Source organism: Elephas maximus, chromosome 2 (assembly GCF_024166365.1).
Source record: "Elephas maximus indicus isolate mEleMax1 chromosome 2, mEleMax1 primary haplotype, whole genome shotgun sequence".
Classification (NCBI taxonomy): Eukaryota; Metazoa; Chordata; class Mammalia; order Proboscidea; family Elephantidae; genus Elephas; species Elephas maximus.
This window is the reverse complement of record NC_064820.1, coordinates 86,320,191-86,341,504: the sequence shown is the minus strand read 5'-3', so window position 1 is coordinate 86,341,504 and position 21,314 is coordinate 86,320,191. Positions and strand designations below refer to the sequence as shown.

General features: G+C 40.1%; 1 protein-coding gene across 1 annotated transcript in view; it reads right to left on the bottom strand.

Moving 5' to 3' along the window:
* Nucleotides 1-8,550: 8,550 nt before the first annotated feature.
* Nucleotides 8,551-21,314, bottom strand: part of CKMT2 (creatine kinase, mitochondrial 2) — a 29,375-nt gene continuing 16,611 nt past the window's right edge. The window contains exons 3-10 of the mRNA XM_049866901.1: nucleotides 19,625-19,823; nucleotides 18,102-18,197; nucleotides 16,552-16,773; nucleotides 14,631-14,716; nucleotides 13,571-13,694; nucleotides 12,787-12,921; nucleotides 11,302-11,427; nucleotides 8,551-8,800 (exon numbers count right to left, since the gene is read on the bottom strand). Coding sequence (XP_049722858.1) covers nucleotides 8,681-8,800; nucleotides 11,302-11,427; nucleotides 12,787-12,921; nucleotides 13,571-13,694; nucleotides 14,631-14,716; nucleotides 16,552-16,773; nucleotides 18,102-18,197; nucleotides 19,625-19,823 — 1,108 coding nt within the window. The 3' untranslated portion in view covers nucleotides 8,551-8,680. The remainder of the gene's footprint in view (nucleotides 8,801-11,301; nucleotides 11,428-12,786; nucleotides 12,922-13,570; nucleotides 13,695-14,630; nucleotides 14,717-16,551; nucleotides 16,774-18,101; nucleotides 18,198-19,624; nucleotides 19,824-21,314) is intronic.

Genomic DNA, 21,314 nt, shown 5'->3' with positions numbered 1-21,314 from the left:
ATAAGGGCAGTGTGCACGTTACATAGCAACCAAATCTCTTTCCTGTCAGATTTTGAGCAGATTCAGAAACGGCACTGCCCTGCTCAAAGATGGTTGCCAACGGCATCCCTTTGAACATATATCGCCCTTCACAGCCCTCCCAATAATCCAATCTTCTGCATCAGGTTCCTGAAAGGTCTCACAATGCCTCTTCTGAGTCTCCCATTCCAGGGTTTTGACCTGCAAAAACTTTCCCCGTTCTGGTTATTATTCTGGTTCACCCAAATTTTAAAACTTCTGGTCTGTTTCGGTTTTGCTTCATTGGCCGTGACTGACTGGCTCAAACCAATTCGAAGCCCTGTTCATAGCAGCTCTAGGCTGAGGCCTTTTGGAAGCAGATTGTCAGGCATGTCTTCCAAGGTGCCTCTGGGTGCATTCAAACGAACAATCTTTTGGCTAGTAGTTGAGTGTTTAGTGATTTGCACCATCCAGGGACTCCTTGACCATGAATTTTTCATGGTTTTCATGTTCTAGACCAAGTAGGATTGGCAAACTATAGTCCATGGATCAAATCAAGCCCAATGATTTTTTGTAAATAAAGTTTTATTGGAACACGGCAATGTTTATTTATTTTCACCTAGTCTAGATCTACTTTTGTGCTACAATGGCAGAATTGAGCAGTTGCAACAGAATACAAATGGCTCTGGAAAGCCTAAAATAGTTACAGTCTGCCCCTTAACAGAAAAAGTTGAGTGAACCCTGTTCTATACACAGAGTTTTAAATTTTTTAATTGAATTCCAGTATGTATTTGTTGCAAAATATCTGATAATAATTGGGCATAGTTAATAAAGTAACTAATGTCATCTTCCATCAGAATGTTCAGAAAAAAAGGAGATAAGGATTCTGTTCTGTCTGCTTGCTATATGAAAGAAAGATTAGAGTTATTTTGTGTGAAGCCAGTGAGCTAAATTTGGAACAGTAAGCATAAAATTACAGAGACATTTTTCAGAATACAGCTTAGTAGTTAGACATAAATGTAAACGAAATGTACTAACTGTCTGGTAAGGTGGTGCGTTCACTATCAACAGAAGTGTCCAAGCAAAGAATGAATAGTATTCCCTGAGGTGTCATAAGGGCTTATCAATGAAGTAGAAGATAAATTTTATTATTTTTATGATGCAATGCTTAAATACAGCAGCATATACAGATCTTGTGTACAAATCAATGAATTTTTATATACACCTGTGTCTATGAGATTTACTCATACTGTTGTGTCTATTGTTTGTTCTTTTTCATTGCTGTATTCTAGTATATGAATATAAAACAATTTATTAATTCTACTGTTGGTGACCATGTGGGGTTATTATGAATAAAGTTCCTATTTTTTTTTATTATGAATAAAGCTACTATGAACATTGTTGTACATGACATTTTGTGGACACTGGACTCAACTTTCTTGGGTAGATACCCAGGAGTTGAACTGCTGAATCATAGAGTACAAGTGGATTTAGTTTTAGTAGTTACTGTCAAGCAGTTTTCCAAAGTGGTTGTATCAGTTTACACTACCACAGTGATATAAGAGTTCCAGTTGCTCCACATCTTTGCTGACACTTAGTATTGTCAGCCTTATTAGCATTTGTCAGTTAACCATTTTGATAGTCATTTGACGATATCTCATTATCTCAGTATGATTTTAGTTTGCCTTTCTCTTATGACTAATAATGTTAAGCGCCTTAAATATTTATTTCATCAGTTGGATGTTCTGTTGGGAAATGTCTGCTCAAGTCTTTGAGGCATTTTTAAATCAATATCTGTTACTTTCTTATTGATATGCAGCAATTCTTTACATATTTTACATGTGAATCCTCTTTTGAAAGATACACACATGCACACACATGCACACACACAATTTTTCCGTATACCTTCTCCCAGTATGCTTCTTGTCTTTTTATTCTGTTAAAGTATCTGTTAATGAATACCAAACCCATTCCCATCAAGTCGATTCTGACTCATAGCAACCCCATAGGCTCTCCAAGGCTGTAAATCTTTATGGATGCAGACTGCCACATCTTTCTCCTGTGGAGCCAATGGTGGTTTTGAACCACCGACTTTTCAGTTACCGGTCAATCACTTTAACCACTGCGCCACCAGGGTTCCTTAGTGATGAATAAAAGTTCTTAATTTTAATGAAGTCTGATCTATCAATTGTATTATCTTTTCTTTTAGATTAGTGCTTTCTGGATATGATTTAAGAAATCTGTGCCTATCCCTTGATTGTGAAGATACTTTTTTTTTTTTTTCCTTCTGAAAGCTTAAATGATTTATCTATCACATTAGGTTTAACAATCCATTTCAAATTAATTCTTATGTATGGTATGAGGTAGGGATCAAGGTGCATTTTTTTCCATATGGATATCAAAATGACACGGTACCATTTATTGAAAACATCATCTTTTCCCTCACTGGATTGCAAGGGAGCTTTTGTCATAACCAGCTTATATGTGTCTGATTATGTATTCTATTCTAGTCCATTAGTTTTTGTCAATATCACACTGTCTTACCTGCTGTAACTTTATAAAAAGTATTAATATCTGGTAATATAAATCCACCAACTTTGTTCTTCACATTTTCCTTCTCCTTCCTGTCCCTATCCTCCTCCTTCCTCCTCCTCTTCCTCTTCTCTTTCAATATTTTCTTACTTATTCTATTTTCTTTCCATTTCCATGAAGCGAAGCACAATTAATCTCCATGCCCTAGAGCTTTTATGTAATTTAAGATCTAAGCCAATTAATGACTTCTAAGGCAATACAAAGAGGAGTTTCTTTACTTGTATTAATCTGTTATTCCTTAGAATCTATTATGAATCATAAGTTGGAAAATTAATTTTTTTTCTTTTTTTAGGAGGCTAAGATTTTAAGATTCTTATTACAGATACATTGGTTAGTTTCTGTTTTCTCTACATATTTCAAAGTCTTCTCCAGTGTGTTAGTAACTAGACAGTTTCTAAAGTTAGTAAATTTATTAGATTTCTGTTATGGATTGAATTGTGTCCCTCAAAAATGTGTGTCAGCTTGGCTAGGCCATGATTCCCAGTGTTGTGTGATTGTCTACCATTTTGTGGTCTAATGTGATTATCCTATGTGTTGTAAATCCTAATCTCTATGATGTTAATGGCAAAGGATTAGAGGCAGTTATGTTAATTAGGCAGGACTCAATCTACAGGATTAGGTTATATCTTGAGTAAATCTCTTCTGAGATACAAAAGAGAGAATCAAGCAGAGAGGAAAGGGACCTCATGCTACCAAGAAAGAAGTGCCGGGAACAGAGTGCATCCTTTTCAACCTGGGGTCACTGCACTGAAAAGCTTCTAGATCAGTGAAAGATCAATGACAAAGACCTCCCCCAGAACCAACACAGAGAGAAGGCTGCCTCTGAAGCTGGTACTGTGAGTTCACACTTCTAGCTTCCTAGGCTGTGAGGGAATAAGTTTCTGTTTGTTAAAACCATCTACTTGTAGTATTTCTGTTATAGCAGCATTAGATAACTAAGACAGTTTCCCTTATGATTTATATCTAAAGTTGAATATAAATTACTTAATTTCTAACTTAAAACACTCCAAAGAAAAATTTTTTAATAAAAAAATGGGGTTTTTCTTAATGTATTTGTACATTTTTCACAAAGTACTGTGATTTACTGTGCTTCATCCAATGGAAAAAAATTGCTATTCTTCTTCCTTCACTTAATGTATTAATGAATTTAAAGATTTTTATCAGAAGATTATTTTTTTCCTTTCCTGATCCATTAAAATAGGATCAGTCTTCTTTAAAGGTCAATGAAGTCAGTATTTCCATGGGTGGATACTCCTAACAGACTCACTCTTCTGCAAATAAAAAATACAAACTCTGGGCAAAATTAAAAAGGAAAAAAATACACAAGAGCTCTGAATATTGAACAAAAACAGACAATTTTGAAGAGGAGTCAAATTTTAGAGAATGTGGCCAAAAATCCAATAAAGAGGCCATCATCCTTCTGGCCTGATGAGCCAGGAGACAGAGTCTGGAAAAACCATGGAGACCAGACAGAGTATTCTAGAGGGGAGAGAGCCAGAGAATGGGAGGTCCAAATTTTGTGGATGAACTCTGCTTAAGTCTTTGCTTGATTGCTGAGCCACTCATAAATGAAGCAGTCTCAAAGCAATTACCAGCTGAGGCTTAAAGAACTGAACTAAGTGTTGAATTGGCAAAAATCACAGGTGAGACTGCAATTTGAGTCTCATCAAGTTAATTGCAAATTAAAACAAAAACATCAGCACTCTTTGGAGGAATACAACAGAACCCAGATTCTACAAAACATTATATTCATAATATTCAATATACAATCCAAAATTACTTGACATGCAAAGAACTAGGAAATATAACAAGAGAAAAGACAATCAACAGACTCTTAGCCTGAGATGACCCAGGGATTATAAGACAAATACTTTAATGCAACTATTCTAAATATGCTCAAATAGTAAAGGAAAATACGTTTACAATGAATTAAAAGCAGAGAAAAAACATAAGAGAACCATTGAAAATCCAAGAAATGAAAAATACAATTTTTGATATGAACAACTCATTGGGTGAGCTCAATAGCAGAAGAAAAAGGACTAAGAAAAGAATTAGTGAACTTAAAGACAGATCAGTAGAAATTACTCAAGGTGAAGAAGAGAGAAAAATGATTGGAATAAACTGACAATGGGGGGAAAAAAAGGCTTTAAAAAAAATTAACAGACACTCAAGGACCTCTGGACCAAAAGCAAAGATATCCAGGTAATGGGAGTGCCAGAAAGAAACATAGAGAAAATGTGGCAGAAAAGCATTTGAATAAATTATGGCCAAAACCTTCCTAAACTTGATAAAAGATAAACATACACATTCAATAAGCTCAAATCTGTTACCATCTAGTTGATTCTGACTCATAGCAACCCTATAGGATACAGTAGAATGACCCCATAGGGCTACCAAGGAGTGGCTGGTGGATTTGAACTGCCGACCTTTTGGTTACACCCAAGCTCTTAACCACTGAGCCACCAGGGCTCCAAGAAGCTCAGTGAACCTCAAATAGTATAAATACAAAGAACCCCACACCGAACCACATAATAGGCAAACTGCTGAAACATCTTGACAGCAGCTAGAAAAAAATAAATTATCTATAGAAGAACAACTATTTGCAATACCATGGATATCTCATCAAAAATTATGAAGGTCAGAAGGCAGTGGAACAAAATATTTAAAAGGCTGAAAGAAGGAAAAATGGAAGGAAAGAAGGACTTTATTGAGCCAGGTAATTAAGTCTGTGTTTTCCAAACTGTAAATTGCATCCCATTTACGTGTTGTGAGATCAGTGTAGTGGGTGACAAAGTTTTTAAAGCTGAAAGAGAATCAGATAGTATAGAATAATAAAAAAATAAATAATAAAATTGCATCTCAAATTGTAAGGGCAAGTATTATTACATGAAACTTCTATTTGGGTTCTACATACATTTGCACACTTGTACATGTGCAAATAACTCACTGCCTTAGATTATTTGATCTTCATAAAACTTTGTAAAGCAGAAATTACCTGCATTTTACCAATAAAACCAAACTCTATTGAGTTAAATAATTTGCCTTTGGTTGTGTATCTGGTTACTGTCTTATCTTGAATTTAATGCAAATCTTTTGACCCCAAAACAACTTCTTTTGGCTGCTTTCAAATCATCCAGACATGCTCTTTTATGACTTTTGGCTCAAGAGGAGAATAGTCAGTTCCCCATAAACAGACTACTGTTGCAACCCAGAAGTTAAGGAGGACTCAGATTTCTCATTCCCCATGGAAGAGAGCCAGAATGACTTCTCAGCCATTCACATCCTACCCTGTCTACATTCTGCCTCAGATACAAGAAACGTAGCAAATTAAACAGGCCCTGTGACACAGAACCAAGCTTGGTTCACATCATTGCTTAATAGTGATTGAACTAGACTTCAGTAAACAGAAACTATTTCCATGCTGTGACTACTTTGGCTGGGAGATAAGATATTCAATTAGAATTTTAATTAATAATTAAAAATCTCTTTATCTCTTCCAATTAACTCATCTTTCACATAAAAGGCCTTTCAGTTTTTCATTGTAACATTGCCAATGTGCTTATTTCTTGTGGCAAAATCGTAATTTATCACAATTTCTGCAAAACAGGATCATATCACTCAAATGTTTGACAGTGCTTGAGGGCAGAGGATATTCTTGTATCTGATTTAAATGCTGTACATAATCTGAAATTGCCTGAAGAGCCTTCAGGAAAGGATAATTGATGAATATGGAGGATTTCAAAGAAAAGTGAGTTGTGCATTGTTTAGGAATCCATTGTAGACTTGGCTTAAATGACTAAGTTTTTAGTTATGAGTGTTTTGTTCTTAGGGAGTAAAGTAACACTTGAGTACATTCCTAGTAATACAATAAAGGTCGGGAACCCCACAAATCAAGAGCTGCAAATGTAGATAATTTAAAGATTAAGTGCTAACAGTCTGTGGGCAAGCTATATTGACTACAAATGTCAGTGTGGTTATTGATGAGTGAGAACTAATGACTAAGAGTGAGAAATGAATCAGGAAATGAATTAGATAAAAACGCAGCAATGACAAATAGAGATGTTATCTGGAACTCTATACCTTAAATAATTCAGTTAATTCTTGTTGTTAATGATATTGGTGATGTTACTTGTGATGTTGTGGTATAAGTTACAAGACTTGCTTTCCTTTTCTATCAGTAGCCATATATTTTTAACTTAGTCCTTGTTTCTCAGCTTTTCTTCTAAAAAAAAAATGAAACATTTGTGTATATCTCTATCTAGTCTCTTTATTTATGATTTATGCTTATGTTTCTTTAGCTGTATGAATTTGCCTTCATATACCACATAGTTCATAAGATCTTTTAGAATAGGGACCATCAGTCCTGTTAGTTTGCCCTACAGGATGATGTTGAGGGATATTCAGAGATAGATTATTACAATATAATAATGATTATTTTTTATTATTTATTAAGCAAACACATAGTACTCAGTACGTATTGAGCACTTCTAAGAGAACTTTTCAAATAGTAATTAATTTTATCCTCCCAACAACTCTGTGAGATAGGTATTATCATCGTACTCATAGAGAGGAAACTGAAGAACCTAGAGACTAAGTTACCTAATGTCATATAGTGGGAAAGTTGAGGGTTGTACCGAGTCAAAGTGGAGTCGATGTGCTTAATCACAACACCACAGTCTTCTCTATTGGTATTCCTCTTTATCCAGAAAGTGTTGGTCACTGCCTGAGGTTGGGATCTCTAATTTGTCTTCAGGCATTGGTTGTTGGAACAACCCCCCACCTCTGCGGCATTCAGGGTGTTTAGCTTGGTAGCCTGAATTATATTGGGTGTGGTTTACTTTTTTGAATATCAACCACATACCAGTTTGTCACGTGAAATTTAGTGTGGTGTATGCTTCATGTTTTCTCAACATAGCAGGAGTGAAGCCAAATGCTTACATTATGGCAGTGCTTTAATTTAATTGCAGCACCAACAGTGCTCACTTACTTAAAGAATGCAGAACTTGATTTCATCCCTTCTTCAAGCTCACAAGATTTGTCTTTTGTGTAGGCAGTTTCATGACTTGTTGCAGAATTAACAGCTCTCAGCCCTTCTGTCATGTCCCTTCAGGTTACAGGTATCACAGGACAGTGGAAAAGAATAACAAGATTTGAGACAAAGATCTGAATGCTGAGGGAAGAATTCAGTTTTTGAAATTACCCTAAAAACATTTTCAGTATTTCAATGATCAAATTTGGGATTGTTTTTGAGAGACCGAATATACAAACAGAATAGTCAGGCCATCTGTGACAACAGAATCTGGTCCATAACCTCTTCAGCCACCAGTGCAGGAAGCCAAACCACAACTCTGCAGAAATCAGCCCAGAATAGGCAGGTCTTGGTCGATGACTGCCAGCTTCCCTGATTTTTGCCCTTGCTTCAAACTCAGGACCAACCAGAGAAAGCCAAGTACGCTCTGCAAACCAATCACATAGGATAGCCTGCTTCTAGTTAGCCCACCTCCAGCTTCCCAATGTTTTCCAATCAGAGCACGCCTGAAGCCTTCCTTTCTCTATAAAGCTTTCCCATGACCTGCCTTTGAGTCTCTGCCAAATGCAAGTGATGGTGACAGACCCCCTTGTTACAGTAAGCTCTGAAAAAACAAATAGCTTCTGTTTGTTCTCTTTTGGGTAGTCTTTGTTTATTTTGACACTTTCTCGCTCTGTTTGCCAGAAAATTGATTCATTATATCAGTTGCTCATTTTCCAGTAGGGTCCATAGGGAGTTGTTAAAGGCTTGAGTATATTTAGGATCTAGATATAGCTGGACAGTTGTCTAGATTTGAGTGCAAGTAGTCTTACAAGTGAAGTTTTATCATTGCCTTAAAATATTTTTGCCTCCTGCTACTTGTAATTGACTGTGTTTGCCTTTCTTAGTAGCATAAAAAAATCAGGGAAACAAACCAGAGATATTAAGGAGAGTTTTATTGTAACACTGGACAGGACTTATAATTTTACATTTTTCCAAATGTGTAAAAACTCTCAGTATAGAGATTTCTTTATGCCTGTCATACCAGCCGACAGATTATTTATAAATTGGGCAAGGGAAAGTTCACTTCTTGACAAACTGAGGCAGAGGCGGAGGCACCTTAATATCTTGGCCTTTCTCCAACTTCTTTTCACAATCCACCAGGTAATTGACTCCATCGATGACTATCTGAACAAGCTCAACCTTTGATGGTAAAAAAGATGAATGATTAAATTGCATAGAGGCACGTGCAGGGCATTGATCAACAGGTACAATATTGGAACAAATGGGAACTTGCCACATTAGATGAACTTTATAACAATTTCTTCCTTCTCACTATTTCCCTAAAGGCTTATGGGAGGAGAGACATCTGGGAGTCACTGTCAGAGATGGAAAGCAGAGGCATTACAAGGGTTCCTCTCAATCTTTCTTTTGTTGAGACCATGTTACCACCTTCTGTGTGAGAACTATTCTTACGTATGAAAATCATTAGTTTGCATCTCAGACACTTTTTTCCCACCAGTCTTTGCTATGAAATATTAGAGTTTGTCTAAAGTAAAACTACACAGCGACAACTTCGTGTTTTTTGGCCTGGCTCTGAGTTCTGATCTATCTGAGCTCTGACTATGCTACAGTTTAGATATTTTCATTTACACAGCGAATGTTTTTCTGAAGAATTGTTCAAAATCAAATGTTTGGCAATGAAATAACATTTTCACTGTATCAGACAAGCTTGGTATTTTAAGGAAACTTTGTGAATTATAAAATTTTAATTGCTGTGTTTTAAATATATGTATATGTTAGAACTTCATTTTCTAAATAATTGATTTCTCTTGAACTTGAACACATCTATCTACAAATTTCTTCCTGGGATAATTAACCTTCCAAATAAATTACTTGCACTGCTCATGAAGAGACCGAAACTAAGATAGTAAGCAATTAGTTAATTCCACACAGCACTATACACATGGTATAACCCATGAAGGAAAGGCAAGGATGGAAGGAATCATTGAGTGCTAGAGTAGGAACAGGTCTTATGAATGATGGAGTCCAGCCCCCTCTCTACCTCTTTATGCATATGGAAACAGGCCCAGGGAGAAGGTTAATACTTAATATTAATACTAGTAAAAGCTTAATACTAATCAAAGAAATGCATATTTTCTACTTATCAAATTGACCCGTTCCCGTGTTGGTGAGGGCATGGTAAGGTGGGTTTTCTCATTCATTGCCAGTGGGATTCTATCTTGGTATAACTCTCTGGTAGGAACCTTGGTCATAATTAAGAGCCCCTGATCTTTAACCCAGGAATCCCCTTCCTAAAAATACATCCTACGTAAATAATCAGAGTTATGATTTCAAGTATGGTTGAATAAAATACTAAATAATCAGGGAAAGATCAAATAGCTAATGAACTCTCTTTACTATACTATCATTTAAAAATTATGTTTCTGAAGATTATTTAATATTGTGGAGAAATGCTCATAATACTTTAGGAAAGAGCAAATTATAAAACCCAAAATATGTGATAAATACTGAATTCTGTAAAATAAAATAAAATTAAAAACTTTAAAAATAATTGTAAAAAAAGAGTGGAAGGCAATGTGGAATAATGTTCACAATGATTATCTTGGGGTTGTAGGGTTATTTTATTTTTTCATACTTTTTGGCATTTTTCTAGTTTTTATAATGATCGTTGTTATAATCATACTTAAAAAAATTAAAAACAATGACTACCTTGCTTTCCATTAATAAAAATCTAGTTAATATTAGAAGGAGACAAGGCCAGGCCCTAGATTTTCTTTATTCACTACACCACACATTACTTTGTAGATTTCAGAAGATGTAGTATTTATAGCTGCTTCTTCCCAAGTACTTCCCCACAACTAGCAGCAAATGAGCTGATTTAATTTTTTTTTTGTTTTTAGTTATTGTTAACAATATATATAACACAGTACTTACCAGTTCAACATTTTTTACATGTCCAATTTAGTGACACCAATTGCATTAATCATGCCGTGCAACCATCGCCAATATGCATTGCCAAGTTTTCCATCACCGTAAATAGATGCTGTGATCAGTATTTGCTTAGGATTCAGCTACGTGTTGCCTAAGTGTGCTCTTTATGCCTCCTCTCATTCATTGCTCCAGGTCTACACATAGTCTATGCATCCTATTCACAAACACAAACCTAGTGCACATCCTATTTTCCATCTTTAGCCCTAAAAATAATATTTTAGCAACTATTAAGTATCTAAGAATGCCAAAGTGAAGATGATGATATGAGACTTTCACTAAAGGAATTTCCAAATGAAGATAAAGTTCCACTCTTTTACTACCCTCAGAGAGAGAGCGCACATGTTCTCTGGCTTCCTGGTGACAAAATATTGCTGTCCTTTAGCATAATAGAGCTCCTGCTGCTGCAGATTGCTGGACTAGCCCTCAGGGCAGGTTGGTGACAACACTCCCACTGTGAATGCCTTTACTCACCTATAAGTTCTCAGATTGTGCTCACTTTTATGAAGTTATTTCATGTATATGGATACTACTGCAGAATGAAAAGCTAATATGACTCACTGCTCAACGGGGAAAGAGGAGGTCTCGAATTCTGTGAATAAGGTAAGGCTGTTTAGGCTACGTCTCTGCTCCCTCTTTCTCTTAGACTGATTTTGCTAGTTCATGTTAGGAAAGTGAGAGAGAACCGTTACCTCCGATCGTCCAATTCGATCTACGTTGGAAATATCATACACATCTGCCACTGCTGCTGTGTCCACGCCACCGGTACCACGCTTCTGGAGTCGTAGGTTCTCCAGGATCTTAGGAAAGCGGGGGTCCTTGCACAAGGGTTAATAGTTACTGTCATTAGAAGCAAATAAATTTTGGCACGTTCACTTAGAAAAAGTATACAATGAGATATTAACATTTATTAAGTATTTATTTACTATTTACCAGGCACTGTGCTGGTACTCTTAACCCTTACGACAACCCCATGAAGTAAGTATTGCTTTTATCACCATTTCACAGACCAGAAAGCTGAGGATTAAGAGGAATTAACCAAAGTCCTACAGCTAGCAGGTGGCAGAGGTGGAACTGAGCTGGGTAGTCTGATTCCAGATTTATGTTCCTCTAAACCACTTTTTGGGCATCTGAGTGTGTTTATGATTCATCTACATAACAGTTGTCATTGATATAATTAAAATCACTAAGCTAAATCAGTTCAAATCATTTTATCATAGAAATTTTGAATAACAAAATTTTCGTACTTTTTTTTTTTTCCAGGAAACACACTTTCTGAAAATGTTTTAAAGAACTTGATTTGCTTGGTGTGCTGAGGGAGTGGCCACTGGCTAAGTTTTTGCCAATGGTACAAGCAGAAACAGGCACATCTGTACACTTTCTCCTTCCCACCAGCTGGAACACTGGGCCTGATAGTGACTATGCAAATGGAAACAACCCCCAAGACAGTGGTCCTCTGGGTGTGGTTCCTGACTGGCAGTATCAGATCACCTAGAAACTTGTCACAAATGCAAATTCTTTAGGTGAGGCCCAGCAATCTTTGTTTTCACAAGCCCTCTAGGTGATTCTGATGCATGCTTAAATTCAGGAACCACTGCACAAATCAGGCCAGGGACTTACAGGGTTGCTATGAGTCCCGCAGAGCCCTGGTGGTGCAGTGGTTAAGAGCTCAGGCTGCTAACAAAAAGGTTGGCAGTTCACATCCACCAGCTGTTCCTTGCAAACAGTACGGGGCAGTACTACCCTGTTCTATAGGGTCACTATGATACGGAGGAGTCGACTCTATGGTAATGGACTTGGTTTTGGTTTTATGAGGAGGAATGGACTCAACGGCAACAAGTTTCATTTTTGTACTTGGAGAGAATGGAGAAACAAGATGGAAAGAACCACAGGGAGCATAGCAGCCTGCCAATCACCTGGCCTGATTTGTTAAAGGAGAGAGAATGTAAGCTTCTTGTTCTGAAGCCACCATCTTTTTCTTACAGCCCTTTAACCTTTCATCCTGACTAATACAAATATCTTTTGAGGAAACATTAACCCTCTCTTTTTATTTTTCTATTATAGGTGTAGAAAGTAATGGCTAAAGAGTGGGAAGCAACGTTTTCTCCCTCCACAAAGCAGCCACATCCGAGCTAATGTTGGCAGGCCTCAGCACGGCTGCTGGTCACACAGCATACCTTACTGAGCTTTGGGATCCTAACATGGACACCAGCTCGTAATCCTGTTCCGAGATTGGAAGGGCAGGTCAGGATGTACCCTAGGCGCTCATTCCACATGAACTCCCAGCCTCGTTCTTGGATTAGCCGTTCTACCTACAAGCAGAACAACAATTAACAAGTGACAGAGTTCTAAAGTAAGACATTCAGCACATACCAAACACTGAGGCCAGACACGTGTACTACATGTTTGCCATGAATGAAATTTAGGTAAATTTAGAGTGCTTCTTAAATGGAAAATGATACCTCTTCTATCAGAATATTAAAATGCTCCAACTAAGTTAGATGAACCATGTAAAACATGGAACACAGTCCTTGTACATTCTAAGTACTCAACAAGTGTCAGTTTCTGTTATTGCTTTTCATGCTAGGACAGTAGAATATAGGACTCCTCAGCAGGTAAGTTGGTGGTCAAGTTAGTTACGAATATAGTTATATCCTATAGTGTCTCTAAGCTTAGAATAGCCAAGAGCAATGTTAGTGAAATTAAAAAAATAACTAATGACTCACAGACTTCCCCAAACCATTTGGAATCAGGGAGGGAAGCATACGTGCTCACTAATAACAAGGAAAAGTCAGCTATTCTCTGAAGCACTGCTGGGGAAGCCCTGCCCCAAAAGAATACCTTGATCCCTGGAAAAAACTTAGCCCCATCTTGGAAGTTACCATAGTGACTTCTTTCAAGAATGAAAAATAAAAAGTTTTTATCTTAATGAATATTCAGAAATCTTTGATATAATCTTACTTCTTTTAGTCCACGGCAGAATCGCTCAAATACTCTTTTCATATTGCCTCCTTTTTCCATAGAGATTACCCTGGTGTGGTCTTCCTCATTTATCCAGATGAGAAAGGTCTTGTCATAATTATGCCTAATGAACAGAGAAATATGATGTTGAGTGTTAACTGCATTCGTTACAACACATGAAAATTCCCATTATCTCTGTGGCTTGATTGCTTCATTCCACCTTCCTTGTATCCTAGCAGGCCCTAAACTCTTTATGGTACCTAAACAAGAATCACAAAATAATGTTACCCTGACAGAGTAGAAGATAAGAGCAACTCCAACCATTAAAGATGTCATATTTTTGCCCAACAAGAATATAACCCTCCTAATTTTCTAAATTCCTCAGTCTAGGATGACAATAATTCAACTATGATAACATTTTTAGCTTTGACACTAACAAGAGTATTTGTCTCCTAACAGATCCAGCCAAAGCCTTGTAGTACATTTGAAAAAAAAAAGTTTTACCTGCAGCTTAAGATATAAGGGGTGCAGAACACCTCACATATGTTTGCTATCAGATCCTGCCTATCCACCCCCACTGAGTAGCTGCTCATGGACACTTTTATCTCAGTTCCTTCAGGTACAGTTATAATAATCTACCAAGGAAGGTGAATCAAATAGGGTGAGGATTATTGGCCAAGATCAAATATGTGTACACTAGATAACCATTCTTCCTTTTAGGATTTTGCTTAAACCCTTAATATTTATCTTTTATGTTTCCACTATTTAGTTTTAATGTCATGAAACAGTCTCTGCAAGGTCAGATACTATGAAGCTAATTTTATTTTCCATTAAAAGGCAGTCTTTTTTCTCATGCATAGTCGATACATATAGACCTTAGACACATTACACACACTCACACACATACACACAGAGCCTCTAAGTAGTCTGTCTTCTCCATTTAGCTCAACCCGGGCATGCTGTCAACTGCAGTTCACAGCAACTTCAGGTTAGGACAAGCCAGGCGATCTGAAGGAGATCCTCTGCACACACTGCAAATGTGAAAATGCTACATCCATACCAGATTCCCCTGGCATCTGGCCAGTCACGGGCCATCCCGGCACATGTTAGTAAAGGGGATACTGGCTTATCAAACAGAAAGTGGTCCTGCAGGCCAAAAGGGACAAAGCAGAGAGAAGAAGAGACTGAGATTAGACAGGACTGTAAATATCAGGTGGCTAATTTTCAACTCACTAATAATGGCTGAGGTCTCTTAGGCAGGGGTTCTCAAACACGGCTGCCCACTAGAATAACCTGGGTCCCAACAACAGCTTTATAAAAAAACAGAAAACCCTAATGCCCAGTTTCTGCCCCCAGCCCTGAGATTCTGGCTTAATTATATGGGGTGTAGCCTGGGCACCAGGATTTTTTAGAGCTCTTCAGGTTATTCTAGAGTGCAGCCAAGGTTGACAGCCACTGACTTGGTCCAGGTGGAAACACCTGCACACCACTAAACCACTCTGGAGTCTACCACCAGCACCAACTATATGCAATGTCAGAGTGGGCAGTGAATGAGGGGCCCTATCCTGAAAGGTTTGTTCTACACAGCTGCCATTCTCTCAAATGCTAGTGTGATCAGTAATTTATTATTATCATCCTTTTCATTAAAAAGTACTAGAAATATAAAATGTGATCTGTAAATAAAAATTGCTGGCATTCATTTTATGTGCCAGGCTCTCTGCTAAGTGCTTTTACATTATTTCCTTTAATTCTCACAACAACCCTATGAAGTAAGTATGAAAACTGAGACTCAGAGAGAGAAAGCAACCCATATCACACAGCTAGCAGGTGGTAGAGCCGGGATTCAAACCTAGACCTGTGTGATTCTCAAGGTTTTGTCTTAACTAGTTTTTTTTTTTTTTTTTTAGTACCACATGCTACTTTATGTATCAAAATCAATGTCAAGGCATTGATATTTTTCTTGCTATGTGTACACTACCCTTTCTTGCACAGATATATGCTTACCCTGTAGTAAGATACATGGATACCATATATTTGAATATGATTCTACTGAGGTATAAAATCAAGAAGGCATGGGGAGGCGAATCCTTACACAATCTCTCAGAGGTGGGAGAGGTTGGCAACTTGAGCCAGGACAGGCTTGTGGACTGCCACTGCCCAGGAAGCAATGTCCCTTAAGCTGGAGTCCAGAAGTGACTAACTGATAGGGAGTTAGGCTTGTTTTGTAACAGGGCAGGAGACAGGTTGACCTGATGGCTGCAGGGACCAGGAAACTGAGGCCCCTAGGCCATATAGCTGACCTAACTGATTTGAAAATGGGCATATCTTATGGCATCTACATATGCAGAAATGACAGGAGTTTGTTTCTGCTTTTCCTTAGAGTTTAGTTAAAAGTCTCTTTTAAACTTTCTGTTATAGCCATGCTAAGGTGAAAATCAGAAAGGGACTTGGGTGTTGTCTACCCTAGTGCCAGAGACATTTGCTCTGGAGGCAGGACATTGTGGGGGCAGCAGGGATCAGCAACAGGAAACACAGAGGCTGTCTCCTACAAGTCAGGACAGCCCTTCCACCTGGCACTCTCTTTCCAGATTTTCCTAGATTTCAGGGCTGCTTTGGGCAGAGTAATGGAGACCTCCGTGGTACAGACAGGATATCCACATCCACTTGTTCAAATGTACCAACAAACAAGAGGATCCTTCATTCGCCCCCACCCTTCTATCTCTAGCTGATCAACTTCATAATGCGGTTTCCTCTGCGGATTTTATCTACACAACTCTTCCGTGGCTTGACAAGCACAGTTTAAGACTTCATCTTTCTTTCTTATATTGAGAAGCATTGAACTGGGGCTTCCCGAAGCCTGGTTGAACTGCAAGCCTGCTCAGCCCTCGAGTGGACGCAGGGAGAAAGGCCAAAATGCATGGGTCATGGCCCTCGGTCCGGCCCTGCTCCTGACAGCCCTTGGGCTGCCATGCACTACTCACGTCGATGAGCCGTTGCTGGTCCTGCTCCGTCATCTCGGACAGCTTGTAGTAGCGGCCAGCCAGGTCCCCTTTGAGGCCCTCTAGGGCCGTGATGGCCACGTTCTCCACCTCCCTCCGCTCAGCCCGGGTGCAGGCAGGCGGCAGGCTCAGCCCGCGGATGCTGCGGCCAGTGCGCACCCGAGACGACAGCACATAGTGCTCATCAAACTGCCCTTGGGTGACCTGTGGAGCACAGCGTGGGGGTCACTGCAGGTCAGCCTCGGATCCATGGCCCTGCCACAGCCCCCAGTATCCCTGGGGACCCTCGGGCACTGTGCACTTTTATAGGACCGATTTGCTCTATAAATTCTGGAATTCTGTGGAGAGGAGGACTTTTTTTTTTTTAACTGTACCTTAGATGAAGGTTTACAGAGAAAATTAGCTTCTCATTAGACAATTAATACACATATTGTTTTGTGACATTGGTTGCTAACCCCACCGCATGTCAACATTCTCCCCTTCTCAACCTAGGGTTACCCATTACCAGCTTTCCTGTGCACTCCTGCCTTCTAGTCCTTGCCCCTGGGCTAGTTTGCCCATTTAGTCTCATTTTGTTTCGTGGGCTTGTCTAATCTTTGGCTGAAGGGTGAACCTCAAGAGCGACTGAGCTAAAATGTTGTCCAGGGGCCATACTCTCTGGGTTTCTCCAGTCTCTGTCAGACCAGTAAGTCTGGTGTGGGGGGGGGGGGGCGGTGTGTGGGGGTGTGTGGGGTGTGTGGGGGTGTGTGTGGGGGGTGTGTGGGGGTGTGTGGGGGTGCGTGTGTGTGTGGGTGTGTGTGTGTGTGAGTGAGTTAAAATTTTGTCCTACATTTTTTCTTCAGCTCTGTCTGGGACCTCTATTGTGATCCCTGTCAGAGCACTTGGTGATGGTAGCTGGGTACCATCTAGTTGCGCTGAACTCAGTCTGTTACAGGCTGTAGTAGTTGTGGTCCATTAGTCCTTTAGGCTAATATTTCCCTTGTGTCTTTGATTTTCTTCATTCTCCCTTGCTCCTCATGGGGTGAGACCAGTGGAGTATCTTAAATAGCTGCTCACAAGCTTTTACGACCCCAGATGCTACTCACCAAAGTAGATTGTGGAACATTTTCTTTATAAACTATGTTATGCCAATTGAGCTAGATGTTCCCTGAGACCATGGTCCCCATAGGAGAGGGGGCCTTCGAGACAAGTAAAGACCAGGGCTTCTTTACACAGTGCAGTCTGGAACCCATTACCCCCACTAGGCGTTTTGGAACAAAAAAAAGAAAGGAATTTCTTTAGGAAAGGTTTCATGTTCTCAATGACTAGCCCTACCCTAGTGGTACTTGTTAAGGAAAACAAACACTTTGAAGCCTTCCTAACCTTCACTGTGGCCCTCTAGGGAGTATGGTGTGCTGGGGTAGCCAGAGAGCTTTCAGGAGCATCTGAGCCAAGGTGTGTAGCCCTTTTCTCTGGTTCTCTTCACTCTGGGCTCTGGTGCACCAGCTTCATGGGAAGGTATCAAGGGAGGCTGGGGTCACTGAGAAGCCTACCTTGGAGGCATCCAGATCAGTGGGGTGCTTCATCACCCTGGGGTCATAGCCGTTGTGCCTCAGTTTGATGACAGGGTCAAAAAGGTCCGCAAACACCTGCAGGAGGGAAGATGCTTCTGTTTCCTCTTTAGTTGGTTCACCTATTATTAAAAGTCCTCTCCTTTCACTTGCCTCTTTTTTATCTTAATGGCCAAAGTTGTTGCCCTCCTTCTCTGAAATTCTCAGTGCTACCATGCAGGAAATGGGTGTGAGAGTGGTTTCATAGTTAAGAAGCAGCAGCAGCAGAAGCAGCAGCTTATACAGAGAAAACCTTTTGGAAGCATTTTGCCCTTTGGTAGCAGGCAGAGCATCTGAATCCTGTTGTCTTAACTTCTGCCCTAGTGATTCTGCCAAGCTGGCTGCCTTTAGAGCAAGCAAGGAGATCTTGTGTTTAAGAATTCAAAGGTTTCCCCCAGATTTTCTTGCCTTTGTGGAATAAAAGAAGCTGCCAGATCAGAGGCTAAGAGGCTTTATGGTTGAAAGGGAAGATCTGGTTCTAGAGTTTAAGCAACATAATAAATTTGTGGAAAACCCAGCTGTGCCTGAAGAAAAGTACGCAGCAACAGTAGGGGCAAAGCAGAGACCTCTCAACCTGTGAGGACTTTCCCCAGCCCAAATTCTCCGGCAAAATCTAATTAAAAGGAACATCAAAGATAGCTTTCAGATAAAAGAAAGTTAAGAGAAATCATAACAGAGAGAGCCATGGGAATGTGGGGAGGGTCTGGGGGCCAGGAAGCCAGCTCCAGTTGAGGCTTTGCTGTCTGTGAATGAGCCTCCAGCCCTGTTTGTTCCAGGTGGCTACCTCCCTCCTCTCAGTGGCTGCCTTCCTGGGAGCTGCCTCCAGCCCCCTGCAGCAGAAGGGCACAGAGAGGGTGGGGCTTCAGTGAGGGCCAGAGGTATTTGCCATGACCTAGACGCTGCTCTTTGTGAAGATGGGTCAGTGGTGTCCGAGCTCAGCTAGCAGCAGACCATCCTATCCTTCTGGGCCAAGCATATGAATACTATCATCATGGGATGTGTCCAAAGGACTTAGAGAAGTCCCAAATCTGGGCTACAATGGCTGTCTTATCAGTAATAAAAGAATTCCTAAACTAAAGATACACTGAACCATTCCCAAACTAAAGTCTCCCCAACAAAGCCTAGCCTCAACACATCAGTAGTTTTACTTGTTTTTTGCTTTTTCCTGTACCAGCTCTTCCCCTTGAAAAGCTCACAGAGCCCCATCATGCTCCTCCAAGGGGAGGGATACCAGAGCAGCAGCAAAGGAAGCCTTGTCCCTGGGAAGCTGCTGACCTTATTGTTCCAGAAAGCGTTCCAGATGGTATGCTGAAGCTGGCTCGCCTTTATGGGATCCCTTTCTGAGAAGGCAGAAAGCTGGCCCCATAGAAAAGGGAAGGACTCTGGGACCTTGCACTTTAATCATACCCAGAGTATCCCCCCGACTGTGGAACCAACAGCCAGCAGGACCTGGCAGGAAATTTTACCTCATAGGATTCCTCATCACCAGCCACCATGCCCACCGTCTTAATGAAGGGGTGACCGGGGTTGTCCACTCCGGTCTGGATACACTGGTCCAGGGTGTAGCCATTGGGTGTCACCTTGTTGCGGAGCTTGGCATAGATGGCCGGGGTGAGGCACTCCGCCATGCAGTTGTTGTGTTTGCGCAGATCAGGGTAGTCTGCACTGCAGGGGGAGGAGAGAGGCTTTCTGTGAGCAGCACCTGAGGGAAGTATGTTCCTTTTGCCCACTCTTATCCAGGCTCTTTTCAGTCAGTGGGCACAGGGACTCTTGGCTAGAGCTCTTCAGGATTCCCCATGAACTATCAGAGAAAGGGACCTGGCTTTACCTAAGAATCTCCATGATGCTGGCTACAAAAGCTCACCATTGTGGATCATGTTAAGAGAAGACAGAGTGAAAATAAGAAGGAAATAAATTGAAATCATATGCAGACTTCTCCTCCTCCCTCTTCTTCTTTCCAGAAGTTTTGGTAAAATACAATAGCTGTGTTGTTCCCCTTAGGCCTGTGGTTGAGAGGGCAGAAACCTGCAGGTGGAACTACATAGAAATTCATTTATTTATCTATTTTCACTCTAGAATGTATGTTTCACAAGAGCAGGACTTTGTTTTACTGAGAACAGTGCCTGGCTCTCTACATATCTGGTAAATGAATGTATATCTCACCCTGGGACATGTGTTGGCTGGATAATAAGAAATTCAGGAATTATCCTCAGGAATTTCTGAGGTAGATGGTGATTGCCAGTGATTCCTCAGAGATCTCAGTTCCCACAAGAACCAATACATGTCTCTGAGAAATACCTCAGTGGTTTTCCTCATCTCTCTCATACATACCTGCTTATGTGGAATCCCTTAAAATCAGCACTTCACTCAAACTCTATTCTGTGTGCCACACATATCACAGCAAGGTTCTGAGGGCTGAGAAAATATGTCCATCTTTGCCTCAGTCACATCAGTACTTGTCATGGATTGAATTATGTCTCCCCAAAAATGTGTGTTTCAACTTGGTTAGGCCATGATTCCCAGTATTATATGGTTGTCCTCCATTTTATGATTGTAATTTTATGTTGAGAGGATTAGGGTGGGATTGTAACACCACCCTTACTCAGGTCACCTCCCTGATCCAAGGTAAAGAGAGTTTTCCTGGGGTATGGCCTGCACCACCTTTTATCTCTCAAGAGATAAAAGGAAAGGGAAGCAGAGAGTTGGGGACCTCATACTACCAAGAAACAGCACTAGGAGCACAGTTTGCCCTTTGGGTCCAGGGTCAAGGCACCTGAGAAGCTCCTTGACCGTAGGAAGATTGAGGACCAAGACCTTCTTCCAGAGCCGACAGAGAGAGAAAGCCTTCCCCTGGAGCTGACACCTTAAATTTGGACTTTCAGCCTACTGTACTGTGAGGAAATAAATTTCTCTTTGTTAAAGCCATCGACTTGTGGTATTTCTGTTACGGCAGCACTAAATGACTAAGACGCTCCTCTGTTTCTTATCGTAATGTACTTTAATGCTGACCCTTAAAATTGGTACTATGACATCACATTTCCCAGCATGCGGTAGAGCCATGAGGGAGACATGGGTCTGGAATCAAGGTTCCTGGGTTTGCATTTGGCCACACTAGCTGTGTAAACTTGAGTACATCGCTTAATTTCTCTAAGCCTC